Below are 12617 nucleotides of genomic sequence, written 5' to 3'. Positions count from 1 at the left end.
TATGGCCTCTGTTCTTAACCTTAAGAAAACACATACAGTACTTTAACGATGATGATTATTGCTGTGTGTGTAATAGGGATAAACACCTGTACAGTATCAGGTTATAGTCTCTAGTTATGTTTCTATAGTAAGTCACCCACTAGACATGATAGTAATAAAGGTAATTATAGAGAAAATTTCACACATTTAGCATATCTTGCACTACTGCAGCTAATATTAAAAGTGATAATAAACTTTCCTCAGTCAAAAAGAAAATAATGAAATATTTGTGCTGAAAAAAAAGATTAATAGAATTTCCAGTTTCACTTTGATTTATAAATAATACACTCATGCTTCTTTGCTGTTAGCTGAATACTGCAACTGCCGAAGCTGTTAGCTGAATACTGCAACTGCCTCAATACTGTATATAATTTACAATCTCTTAAACCATAATGTTATTGCTGACAGGATTGTGCGAGCCGCTTAACTACCAGTAACAGAATCACTGCTGGTATTTTTAATAATTTCATCTGTGAATGTATTGTAGTAGCTTTGTCCATTATTGCCCTATCAGGTTGTTGAAGTTATAAAAAATAAAATACAGTTTATCATGTAATATAGCATTCATATGTCAGTGAAATTTGAGTCTGAATTTTTAACACACAATTGAAAAAAAAGTGATCTGACTAGGGGGAGGAAAAACACTTCAGTACAGTGCCCTTTGTAAATTGGGGGATGCCTGTACTGTATTGGCTGTGACAAGAATATTCCACAAATATGTTACTTGCAAAAATCTAAACCGTTATGTTATATGGATCAATACATTTTATAATGGGAAATTACCAAGTGGTGACTCCTATGTTTTGTACTAATTGGTGGTCAAATAATCCATATTTTAATGTTTGGTACAAATTGTTGGTGGCCAAATGATGCAAAGTTTAATGTGACACTGTATGATGCAAAGTATATAACTATACATACATATCAAATGGCTAGTGATAATTATAAAGAACATAATGAAAAAAGTTAATCTTATCGTAGGGTTTGTAGCCCATGGTTGTATATAAAGGGTTTTTTTAGAGTGTACAATACAGTATTGTATTGGACAAGGAGAATGTTTTACAAGTACAGTCCAGTACAGTATTGTAAGAGCATGGTCGGGTAGGTAGAATACAGATACAGTGGGGTATGCTATAACGAATCTAATTGGTTCTAGAACCTTGTTCGTTATAGGATTAATCCGTTCCAGGCCCCCAAATACAACCACTTAACACTGAAAAATATATAAAATTGTAAAAATTGTAAAAAAGTGCATAAATATGCATCTAAACCCCTGAAATAAAGAATCTCATTAATACTTGTAATAAAAAAACAATAAATTAGTAAAAAAAAAAAAAAAAAAATTTTAAATAATGTTCGTTGTAGGAGTTTCGTTCGTTATAGCATTCTCAATTTTATAGGTAAAACCGTTCGTTATAGGAATATTCGTAGTAGGATCCGTTCGTTATAGCTTACCCCACTGTACTGTACCGTATAGTATTTCTTGTTCAAAAAAACTTAAGAGTACATCGGTAAAATACAATGCTATTCCCTTGGTTCTTTAAAATTAAATTAAATTTAATACAATGTTGTCACCGTGTTTAAATTTAGTAAAAAGACGATTCTTTCTCGTGGTTTCCGTGACTTTGAGCTAAATACTGTGTTCTTATATTCTCCTGTGTCGAGTTGTTGAAATTTTGTCCGAGAATTTTTACACTTGAATCTTGGAGTGTTGCTTTGTGTACCATACTAAATTTTGTGTTAGAACTGTTGGCCTTTTTTTTTCTTGCCAGAACTAAGAGGCAAAACTCTCTTTGGGGTGACCAGCTGTAAAATAATGTGTGTAAATCAAACTATTAGAGCTTGGCATTTATCTTATTGAATTAAAGTGTACGTATACTGTATCTGATACGTATACTGTATATGTTTGATGTACGTACTGTATCATTTGATGCTTTCTTATTAAAAATAGTGACTGTAGATATGGCTCTTGCTTGAATAAAGTCTTCATATACTGCAATGAGGAACTATAGTATCAAAATCCTATTGCTTTATGTTATTGTGTCTGTGTACAGTACTATACACACCGTACTGTATTTGCCCTCTTATGATAACAAAAAGGGAATGGTTTAATGGGAAGACCATAAACGTAATTACAAGAAGCTAATGGTTCAGGTTCTTGTAGTTTACCAGATGGGTGGATGAGAGCATCTCACCCAATTAAAACTGTATAAAGTTCTTCATATGTAACCAAGGCTCTACCTATTACCTTTCACAGACCCACCTTTAATGTTCCCAGATTGCACCAAACAAGGGGACCTGTGCAGGATCAATTCACTGACAGTTAATGTTTGGAAGTTGCTTGAAAATGGGTAGCATGGTTGCCGAACAAGTTTCAGGAATGACCTATTGTCACAAAATTTGCGAAGCACTTAAAAAAAAAAAAAACAGAACCATTGCATTGAATCATCAGCCAATTGAAAATTAACTGCTCTGGTTATTGCACACGTAAATAAAACAATGTACACCTTCGTAAGTGAAAATTTCCTGTAGATTTCAAAATATACGAAGAAAGCTGCTTGGTGCATCACATGAAGATTAGCAGGTGTAGTTTCTTTCACTTGATGATTACATAGCCTAATGATACCTGGGGGAGTTAGGCTAAGTTAAACTAGGAAAGGTTAGTTTAAGGTACACTAGGTTAGAATAGGTGAAATAGTTTGAGGGTTAATCTTCACAAGATCCTTGTTGCCATGCCTTTATCAGTTTTCTTAGTCTACTACATAAAAATCTATGCAGTATACAGTACATACACCCCAGAATATAATACATAGTGTCAGCTGTGTATCAACAGTATCACCTCTACTCCAGTACCACTTTTTATGGGTGGATTAAAAAAAAATACATGGTAAATTGTGGGAAAATGGTGAAAAACAATTGTAGAAAACAAATGAAGTGTGTGAAGACAAGTTAAACAATACACCTTTTCACACATACGTTGAGACATTGTTATATACCTATTTGACAAATTTCATAACCGAATGACACAACACATATCAAATGACAATCTAAAATAACTGTTCGTTCATGCTAACAGAAATGATTGACATAAGTTATGAAATTGACAGCCTGAACAATAAACCAACAGTCTACATATAGTTTGAGAATATAAAAATTGGAGAATGACATACCACCAACAGTTAATTTAGATCGTCATTCGATATGTGTTCTGTCATTCGGTTATGAAATTTGTCAAATAGGTATACTGTATAACAATGTCTCAACGTATGTGTGAAAAGGTGTATTTACACATTTGCTGATACAGTATCTTCAACTTGCACACAATATACTGTACAGTACATATTGAATCTTTGCATACATGTCATTTAAAATACTCCATACTAATACACTGTGTATATCAAGTTAGATCACTGGTAAAATGTTCAACTTGAGTTACGGGGGTTCCATTATCTGTTTACAGCAACATGATATGTCTATTTAAAGTGTTATGTTTACACTGTGCCTTTCATCTCACAACTGAATCACCAATTTTGGGACTCGAGGTTTGGCTGTAGCTAAAATTCCCTCAACACTTAAGAATATCCACAATAGCTTATAGCTTATGAATGCTGCTCGAACCAAGGTCATTAGTCCTTGGTCATAACAGTCGAGTTATCAGTGGTAAAAGGGCAAATTTGATTACCTCGGGGAGTTGCACCTCAACCTTGCCACCAAAGTGGCCACTTGGAAGTCCTATGTAATATACCCAGTTTCCACTCTGTAAAAGTGGTTTGGCAATCAGAAGAATATCCAGCTGTAAAACTTGCTTGATGGCAACCAGGACACCCTGTAACCTTCATTCAAGTTTGGTTATAACAATATTTCTCATTGATAAAGTGCAGCAGTAAGTTTATACAGCTAGTGATGGTTCTTAGACAACATATATACAGTGCAGTACTCTGCTATTACATCTGTATTTCCAGCATCAGAGTACTCTCTCTCTCTCTCTCTCTCTCTGTGCTTCTTTTCTACCAATTGAACAAAAATTACATTGTGTCAGCAAAAGAACCATATGCATTTTACTTCTACTTAAGTCTGTTTTATCTACATAACTAACCTTCAAGTGCAGCTAATATATTACAGTACTGTGAGTATCAAAGATTCTGGTAATAAAACTTCAAAGTACAGCTGCGTTAATAGTACACTCCCTTATGACCGTAACTAACAGCTATACTTTACAACTTAAACCAAAACCATAAACTTCAGGTACACATAAACCACATAATACTTCAGTTAAACTAATGTCATTAACTGAAGAAGGTATGTAAGACCACATAAATCATGAACACCAGATCCCACTGTGTGAGATGAGACAGAAAAACTATAGCAGTATATTTTTACAATAACCCACGGCCCTCCAGCAGAGTGAAGAGGATCATACAGTGCTATACTTTTTTCTGTGATTTATCTTCTATGGTGGGATTTCAGTGTTATAATTACAGTAATGTAGTATTACTTAAGTTTAGCTGTCACTGATAACCTCTTCAGTATTTTGGTCTCTTTACCATTCATCAAACTCCAGCTAAAGATACATCAATAAACTACAGTTACTTCAACTAAAGTTACATCAATAAATTACAGTTACTTAAGCTACAGTTACATCAATAAACTACAGTTACTTCAACTAAAGTTACATCAATTAATTACAGTTACTTAAGCTAAAGTTACATCAATAAACTACACATACTTCAGCTAAAGTTACATAAATAAACTACAGTTACTTCAGCTAAAGTTACATAAAAAACTACAGTTACTTCAGCTAAAGTTACATCAATAAACTACAGTTACTTCAGCTAGTTACATAAAAAACTACAGTTACTTCAGCTAAAGTTACATCAATAAACCAGTTACATCAGCTAAAGTTACATCAATAAACTACAGTTACTTCAGCTAAAGTTACATCAATAAACTGCAGTAGTTCTAAAAGTGGTACTATTAACCTATACTACTGCCTCTATAATCTTGAATGAATACAAAACCTTGGCTTTCTTAATCAATCTGGAACTACAGGTGGCGCCAAGTAACCAACTGTACTGAACATGGTCATTAGGTTACATAATGTCTAACGTGTCATTAACTCGTAAACACGCCTCGCTTGTCCTCCTGGGAACCACCTCCAATGCCATATGGCCTCAGTCATGAAGAATGATGGGGTGCCAAGTAGTCACCTCCTTGTCCATCGAGTCTATAATATCCTGCCACTGCTGGGAGCCTGTGGGTGTAGTATCCAACCCAAGGAACATGTGGCCTAAAATATTCGTCTTCTTCATCATGCCAAACCGCATGAGCTTCATCTCGATCCAATGCTCCTTGACCTGCAGAATAAAGGCTGTTTATAATGGCAGCACAGGGGAGATACTCGAGAGCTAAAAACCAAATAATAAAAATCTTCACTGGAATACAAGTTCAATGCAGTACAGTACTTCTTTTATCATGTCCGTCACAGCTAACCTCATACTACTACTACCACCATCACAGATATCCTCATACTGTTACTGCCACTACTACCACCATCACAAATATCCTCATGCTACTACCACTGCTACCACCATCACAGCTAACCTCATACTACTACTACTACTACTACCGTCATTACAGATACAGTAACCTCACACCAGATACAAAACGTGTTCTTCACCTTATCCTGGGCGACGTCAAATATAAAAGGGGTGTTCCAGACTGGGTTAGGTCCTGGTACGGCCTTGGTCTGATGCACCACGAGAGTCTCCTCCCCGCGCTTCACTACCATCTCCATCCTATAGTCTCCCCCGCCACCCTATAAACAAATGGAAAGACGGGGTGTATGAGGGAAAGAGAATATGAGAGAGATAATGAGGATGAAAGAAACAGTGTATGAGGGAAAGAGCATGAGAGAAAGACAGAGGGAATGGGAGAGAATATATCATAATTTGTACTAGTTTAACCTCATGAAAGCTGAATGTACTCTAAGGTATAAATCATCGTACTCAAGGCATTAAGTCATCACACTCAAAGGGTTAAATAATCGTACCGAGTATTGGAGACAAAATTTATATACAGAATATTTGTAAATAGTTTCGTTGTCTGTTTTCGCTCTGAGTGTCTAATGGATACATCTAATGAAGACGATTTATGTGTTGCTTTGGCGTTAGTTTTGGAAATTGTTTTGAGGTAGACCAATCAAGCGTATTCTTGTATGGGGCCTTGATAATCTGAACTCTTGACCCAGTGCTATAATAATGCAGTTTCTCTTGTCAGCTTTGTTGGGTAAGCTATAAGGGGCCGAGTAAACTGATAAAACTCACCTTCGAGATGAGGACACTGTGGGCGCGTACCACCACCACTTTGATTCTTGCTTGCATAGTGCCGGTCACCTTGTACTGAGTGACCACCTGTACCTGCCCCCACGCTCCTTCTCCCCCACCTCCCTCAGAACCACCAGCAACACTCGCCCACGGGCTTGTTGTCTCCTGTACATCAAAAAATATGTCTTATTATGTCCGTACCTATCTACCACTCTATCCACTCTTACGTATACCTGTATTCATCATCAATCTCATTATCCATCCCTCTATACATCTGTTTATGGTTCTATCAATCTGTAAATCAATTTATTCAACAGTTAAAACATCTCTCTATTTATCTACATAGTTCTAAGGATAAACAAGGCTTCAGGGTGCAATCTTTCACCTTCTTCTTGAGGACGAAAGGTTCAGTAGCTGTACGTGGGGTGTCAGGCTCAAGCTGGGCTTCACTCAGGCTGTAGCGAAGGTCTGCAACTTGTTTATTAAGCAGGTGTTTACTACGCCTGATCTGAAGCCCGAACAACAGGACACTCTGACGCAGGTGTTCGAGGGACACTTCTGGGGTATGTGAAGCAAGAATCAGTCGACTACCTAAGTTATTTTTTAGTTCAACTGAAGATTAACTCCTCAACCCTTTATTTCACCTGATAATTAAACACCCTCATACTACCTGAAGGGTGGTGCTAGGTTATATTAGAATAGGTTACTTTAGGTTAGATTACGTTTTATTTAGATTAGGTTAAGCTAGGGGGTGGTTCAAGGGGTTACTATACTCTGATGAAAGTTTAAAAAAAATCAAAGCATCTGATTAAGAACAAAAAAGCACAATGGAAATAAAAGAACTATAAAAAATATTGTACTTGAATAGAGACGAGAATAAATAACGATAAGATACGTAACAACATGATTAACACACACAAACACATTACACCCCACACACACATCCCTGACCACCGGAGGGTCAAGACCTATTCAGGCGCTGCTCCTGTAAGCAGCGGCTCCCCTTGGCGAATGTTCGGCCCATTCCCCAAGTCCCTCTCCCCGACCCATCCTCACCACCGGGCTATCAACATAATCAAAAGTGACAATTTCGTTTCGGAAAGAAGTGGGACCAGTGTTGAACAATGTTTAACCCAGTGAATTCAGCACTGGACAGTACCAGTGAGAGCCGTGACCTACCAGTGAGACAAGCACCCCTGGGAACTTGTAGCCACAAACTGACCGCCGTCTTCTGACAAGGAGGTGCTAATCAGTCCACCCTGAGAACAACAGTGGGTCGGCTTCACACCTGACTACGAAATAACACAACACCACCCAGTAGGGTGGGGTACTGTAACACCACTCGGTGTCCCCATGACCACGTGAGGTCCTTCCTATCAGCACCCGAGGACGAGTGAACACCACACCACCTGGAGTCTCCATGACCAGCCCAGGCCCGAGCCATCAACTGTAAACTATAATAATTTGTATATTCAATTCATGTTCCTTCTTCTTTCGGTAATGAAAGCTTTTGTTAAACGACCCACCCACCCCAGGTCTTTGTATGTAATAAGTCATTTTTGTCCAATGTATATTTTCAGCCTTCGGGCTGCCGACTTTTTCAATAAACCGTTAATTATTATTATTATTATAAAACACACACACACACACACACACACACACACACACACATCCCCCACACACACACATTACACCCCCCACACACACATTACACCCCCCACACACACACCCGCACCAACCAGGAAAAGAGAAGACGTAATTGCATTCAGGGTTGAGTGTGGAGTTCCTGAGTCTTGGTGACACCCTGGTGATCCCGACGTGATTCTCTCTGGTGAGGGTGACGGTGAGGGTACAGCTACACTTGCGGTACTTAGGTGGCAGACTAGTTATTCGTACCACGTATACACTGATGCTGCTAGTGCTGCTGGCCCACTGTACTGTGAACTCCACAAACGGTCCACGCTGACAAACGAACAAGGTCGGTGTTAGAATACGGTACAACTTATTTTTTTAGGCAACGCCAAAAAAAATGTAAATACTAAATAAATAAAATAATTATAGCAAAAAACCAAAATATAATCTAACTAAATTTGGGAGGAGGTGCCTATCATAGCTACAGTATGTTCAATTTTCAAGCCCAGAACACATGAGAAGCGTGTTGTCCAGAGTAACTCTATCCAACACCACTAAGCAGAGAGGGGATCATTAAAATAGGAGGATAATTTACCGAACAGTAAAAAATAATTATCTTGCAGACACGTAATCATAAACACGGGTTACCTTAATAGTTAATATGAAGATGTATTACCTTGTAGTATAATTGATCTTGAATGGGAAGTTACCTTGAGGGCGAATTACCTTGAATGGGAAGTTACCTTGAGGGTGAAGCTCCGACGTGTGTCAGGTAAGGTCTCCACATCACCAGGTAATGTGTCCAGAGAATTGATGGAGGCGGAGCGAGAATTACGGGTCCTAGTGAGAGACAGGGTGTCACTTTTACCCTCACCCTGTACACAAACAAACAAAAATGGACGAATGAACAAGTAAGTCAAGAAAAAGGGAGATGGGATATTAATAAGGTGTAATAGAGAATAAATGGGTGAAGAAAATGGTCATGGGAAATAATTTGAGTAGAAGTTATTCTCTCTGACGGACTTAGGGCCAAAGTTACGGTACAGAAAGTTTACGAATATGTATGAAGCAACCCGAGCTATCACTAACGCAACAGAACAAAATACCTAAGTGCGACACTAATTAAAGTGTTAATGAGCTGCACTGTGCAGGTGTATAACTTTAAATAACTGTCAAAAATTACTTAGGATGTCCAGCCAATTAGGATGCCAACCAATTAAGCAAAAACCCTTGTGTCCACACACACACACTTGAGTATCACTAGATAAAACCCGTGAAAGCAGAGATGCTGTAGTATGGAAAGTGACAGGAAAATGCGATGGCAACGTGAGATGCACTTTCATCTTATCTTGAACTTATATAATTATACAGTACAGAGTGAATTTTAATTCTTACATCGACTCATAATAACTCTCAAAGATTAAAGTAAAGTTTTCCCCATATCTAAGGGATAAGAGAACGCATTTTACAGACTCACTCAACCACAAAAGGACCCGCCGATCTAGAGGTGTTGTCTGACCCTCATGTGAAAAACATCAATGGACAAAACTGATAATCTGAACGCTTACACAGCCTCACATTCACAAGTTGGAAGTTTCAGGATATAGTACACAAAAATCATTCCACGGTCGGGACTTGATTGTTAGACCGTGTACATACAGTATATAAATTCTGATAACCAAATGTTCTGCATTATAGAATATTAACAGAAAAGTCACGATCCTGTGGGAGTATCAATAATGAAGGCGATGAGATAACCCAGCCACTGAACAATAATGGAAGCTTCATGGTAAGGTCATTATTGTAATTCAAGGCCGTTTATATTCCCGCAAACATGTTCAAAACAACACACCTGCTGGTTCAGGAGACAGTCGGCAGACTTTGCCCTCCACATCGGGTTGAAGACTGCCAGCTTGCCGTTCTGGTGAGTTTCCTGTTCCGCGTCCAACACCGCACACCCACCACCACTACCCGCGCTCTCCACGCCCAACCCACATGGCTGGGAGCCCACCTGTGCCCTCACTAACACCGGTTGTTGACTCTCGAACAACTGTAAGGAATTACATCTTTAGAAAAGACAGCTACAGTGGAAAAAATAAGGGATTAAATAAAATAAAGAATAATAGGCCTAATACATACAAGAGTCGATAAATTAGTGACTGAATAAATGAATGAATTGAAAAGATAAAATTAAAACAAATAAACAATAAAAGTAAATTAGTTTCTTTTATTATGTCTTTACCCCATAAAAGGTAGATTCTGTAATACTCTATTTAATTTATACTTTATTTTTCACAAGCATTATTTTCTGCTGGTTTTTTTTTTTTTTGTAAATTCCCTAGTTGCCCGGATAAGCTTGATGCCTTTTGCAATTACTTAATAACAGAACTAAACAAGCTGATACAGCTGACACTCATTGCTAAACTTTCCTTCCCTTATCATTTAGCACTGCCACTACTACAGGTATTATTAATATTACTATATTACAAAAACTACTACCATTAATAAAAATAATAACAAATAATAAAACAAAACAGCCGTACAATACTCACAGGAGGACCTTTGCTGACCACTTGGTACTGGTTGCTCAGTTGGGTCTTGTCAGCCTTCGCCCTTAGCCTTCGTATGACCACCACCACCGCCGCCACCATCAGCACCGCCACCGACACGCCCACCACCGTCCCCTTCCACACAGCCCCATCACCGCCGCCCACTGCCACCACAGGACGTAATCATGTCAGTGGAATAGCATTATGGGGGGAGGATGTCGTCTCTGATAACCTGGAACAACCTGATCTAATTTTCCCCTGTTAAACTAACCCAAATCAATATAAGAACCTAAATTAACCTAACCATACTCATAGTTATCGTTACTTTATCCTCTTCGCCACTGATCGGTCTGTTAGCCGCTTTGGCGGTCGGTCACGTCTCTATTACGCACAGTTGGCAAGTACTGAACATGTACTCCCTCCAGAATGCATATATATCTATGCCAGTGTTGGTTAAGTCTATTCTTGTATGAACTCACACTTGGTGCCGTCACAACACTGGCAGATTGTTCCCAGAGTTCACAAATATCACTCCGAAAATTGTTTGCCCTGACAATTTTCTGAACTTGTGACTTCTTCATTCTTAAGCTATGACCCCAAGTAAGTTCAACCCTTGCCTGTCTATTTAGGTTGTTATATTTGTAGCTCAAGAAGTTATATATTTGTAAGCTAATTCTCCATTGTAAGATTCACATGTCTGGATTAACGTACAGTATTATGCTACAAGAGAAGATCAAGTTCAGATTTTGGTATGCCAAGAAGTTAGTACGGTTTTATTATACAAGGTTATTGCAAGGTTACGAACCCCTTGAGCACGAAGACAAACCTGAGTGCAATGTTAACTTTGTACTCTGACTTGATATGGCGTAATAACCTTGTACTCAAACATTACTTGGGAATATTAATTAATACGGTACTTACCCACCATAGCCTAGTAATTAGCCGTAAACGCCTTTAAATTCCCGTAATCACAGCATTAAATAACCACCTTGTGTATTAAAACGCATCTATTTATCATTTTCTTACTAGATGACCACCTGTTTTAACACTCACTAATAATAGTAACTCTACACCAGCTGGATGTATGTACAGTAATCTGCAGGTATCAAAATTTTAGTCAGTGTTATCGAAATTAATTGGGACGAGGATATTGGCGTCGATAATTATACAGCAGTTATCTCTTTATATTCTGTCTGGTGTAGAGTGATAACTTTTTTTGAAATCTGTTTGTTGTATCAATTTCTGGAGTCTTGTTTCTGTACAATCCTCACTCGCTCTCTGTCTCCAGCGCTCTGGCCGCTGGCGTTTTATTAAGCTTTATTTGGCAGCCGAGTGACAAGTCCCCCTTTTTCAAGCTGGTGGACCGGATGTTTCTACCACTGAAAGAGTGTTTCTTTATCTGACCGGCTACCATACCACCTCGGCACTTTTAGGCTCACACCAGCTGATCACAGGAAGAACCTTTTGAATAAAGCCAGGGAAGGGTAAACATGTCAGTCATAATAATAAAACAGAAATAAAGGCTTCACACACAAGCTCGTACTGGTTGAGCAATAATAGTTTCCGGTGCATAAAGATGTTACACCGCCTGTACGCTAAGGCTAGAATACTTTATAGAAACAGCTAAGGATAAACCTTTATGGTTTGTAAAGAAGCATTTATCGTGGATGAACGTCACAGTTGAGTCCGTCATCCGGTGACGAGAAGGACTTATCCCAGTGTGAACAACGACACGTCTCTTATAGAGGACCTCGTGACAGCATCCACCACATATGTACAGTGTTGTGGCGATGGAGCTTGTTCTGAAAAATCTGATTGGGAGTAGATGAGGAGACGTCTAGCCATTAGCGACAAATGTGTCTTCTTAGTGATAAACTTTGACTTAGATGTTACTCTACAAAAAATAAACATCATCATTATCTCGAGTACTGGTGATATAGTATTGCAGACAAGACAATAGTCACGATCTTCAGTTGTAGCATCTGGAAAAAGGAAAAGCGCCAGCTGCCACTCTAACGGATGTGAAGGAGATAGTGTGTGTGTGTGTGTGTCTATCTAAAACAAAGCTGGACAT

General features: G+C 38.4%; 1 protein-coding gene across 2 annotated transcripts; it reads right to left on the bottom strand.

The window, feature by feature from the left end:
- Nucleotides 1-2762: 2762 nt before the first annotated feature.
- On the bottom strand, nucleotides 2763-12011 carry LOC121872661 (synaptotagmin-7-like). 2 transcript variants are annotated; one of them, XM_042375620.1, is made up of 9 exons: nucleotides 11465-12011; nucleotides 10547-10707; nucleotides 9847-10044; nucleotides 8738-8869; nucleotides 8102-8324; nucleotides 6748-6917; nucleotides 6363-6527; nucleotides 5717-5854; nucleotides 2763-5393 (listed from the first exon to the last, which is right to left on the bottom strand). In XM_042375620.1, exons 1-9 carry the CDS (start codon nucleotides 11469-11471, stop codon nucleotides 5211-5213), a joined length of 1377 nt encoding a protein of 458 aa, XP_042231554.1. In that variant the 5' UTR covers nucleotides 11472-12011; the 3' UTR covers nucleotides 2763-5210. The 2 variants fall into 2 exon arrangements, with proteins under 2 accessions (XP_042231554.1, XP_042231545.1); XM_042375611.1 differs by having other exon boundaries at nucleotides 6748-6920; nucleotides 11465-12008.
- Between the last annotated feature and the right edge of the window lie 606 nt (nucleotides 12012-12617).

Source organism: Homarus americanus, unplaced genomic scaffold (genome assembly GCF_018991925.1).
Source record: "Homarus americanus isolate GMGI-L3 unplaced genomic scaffold, GMGI_Hamer_2.0 scaffold55640, whole genome shotgun sequence".
NCBI lineage: Eukaryota > Metazoa > Arthropoda > Malacostraca > Decapoda > Nephropidae > Homarus > Homarus americanus.
This window is presented reverse-complemented; position numbering and strand designations above follow the sequence as displayed.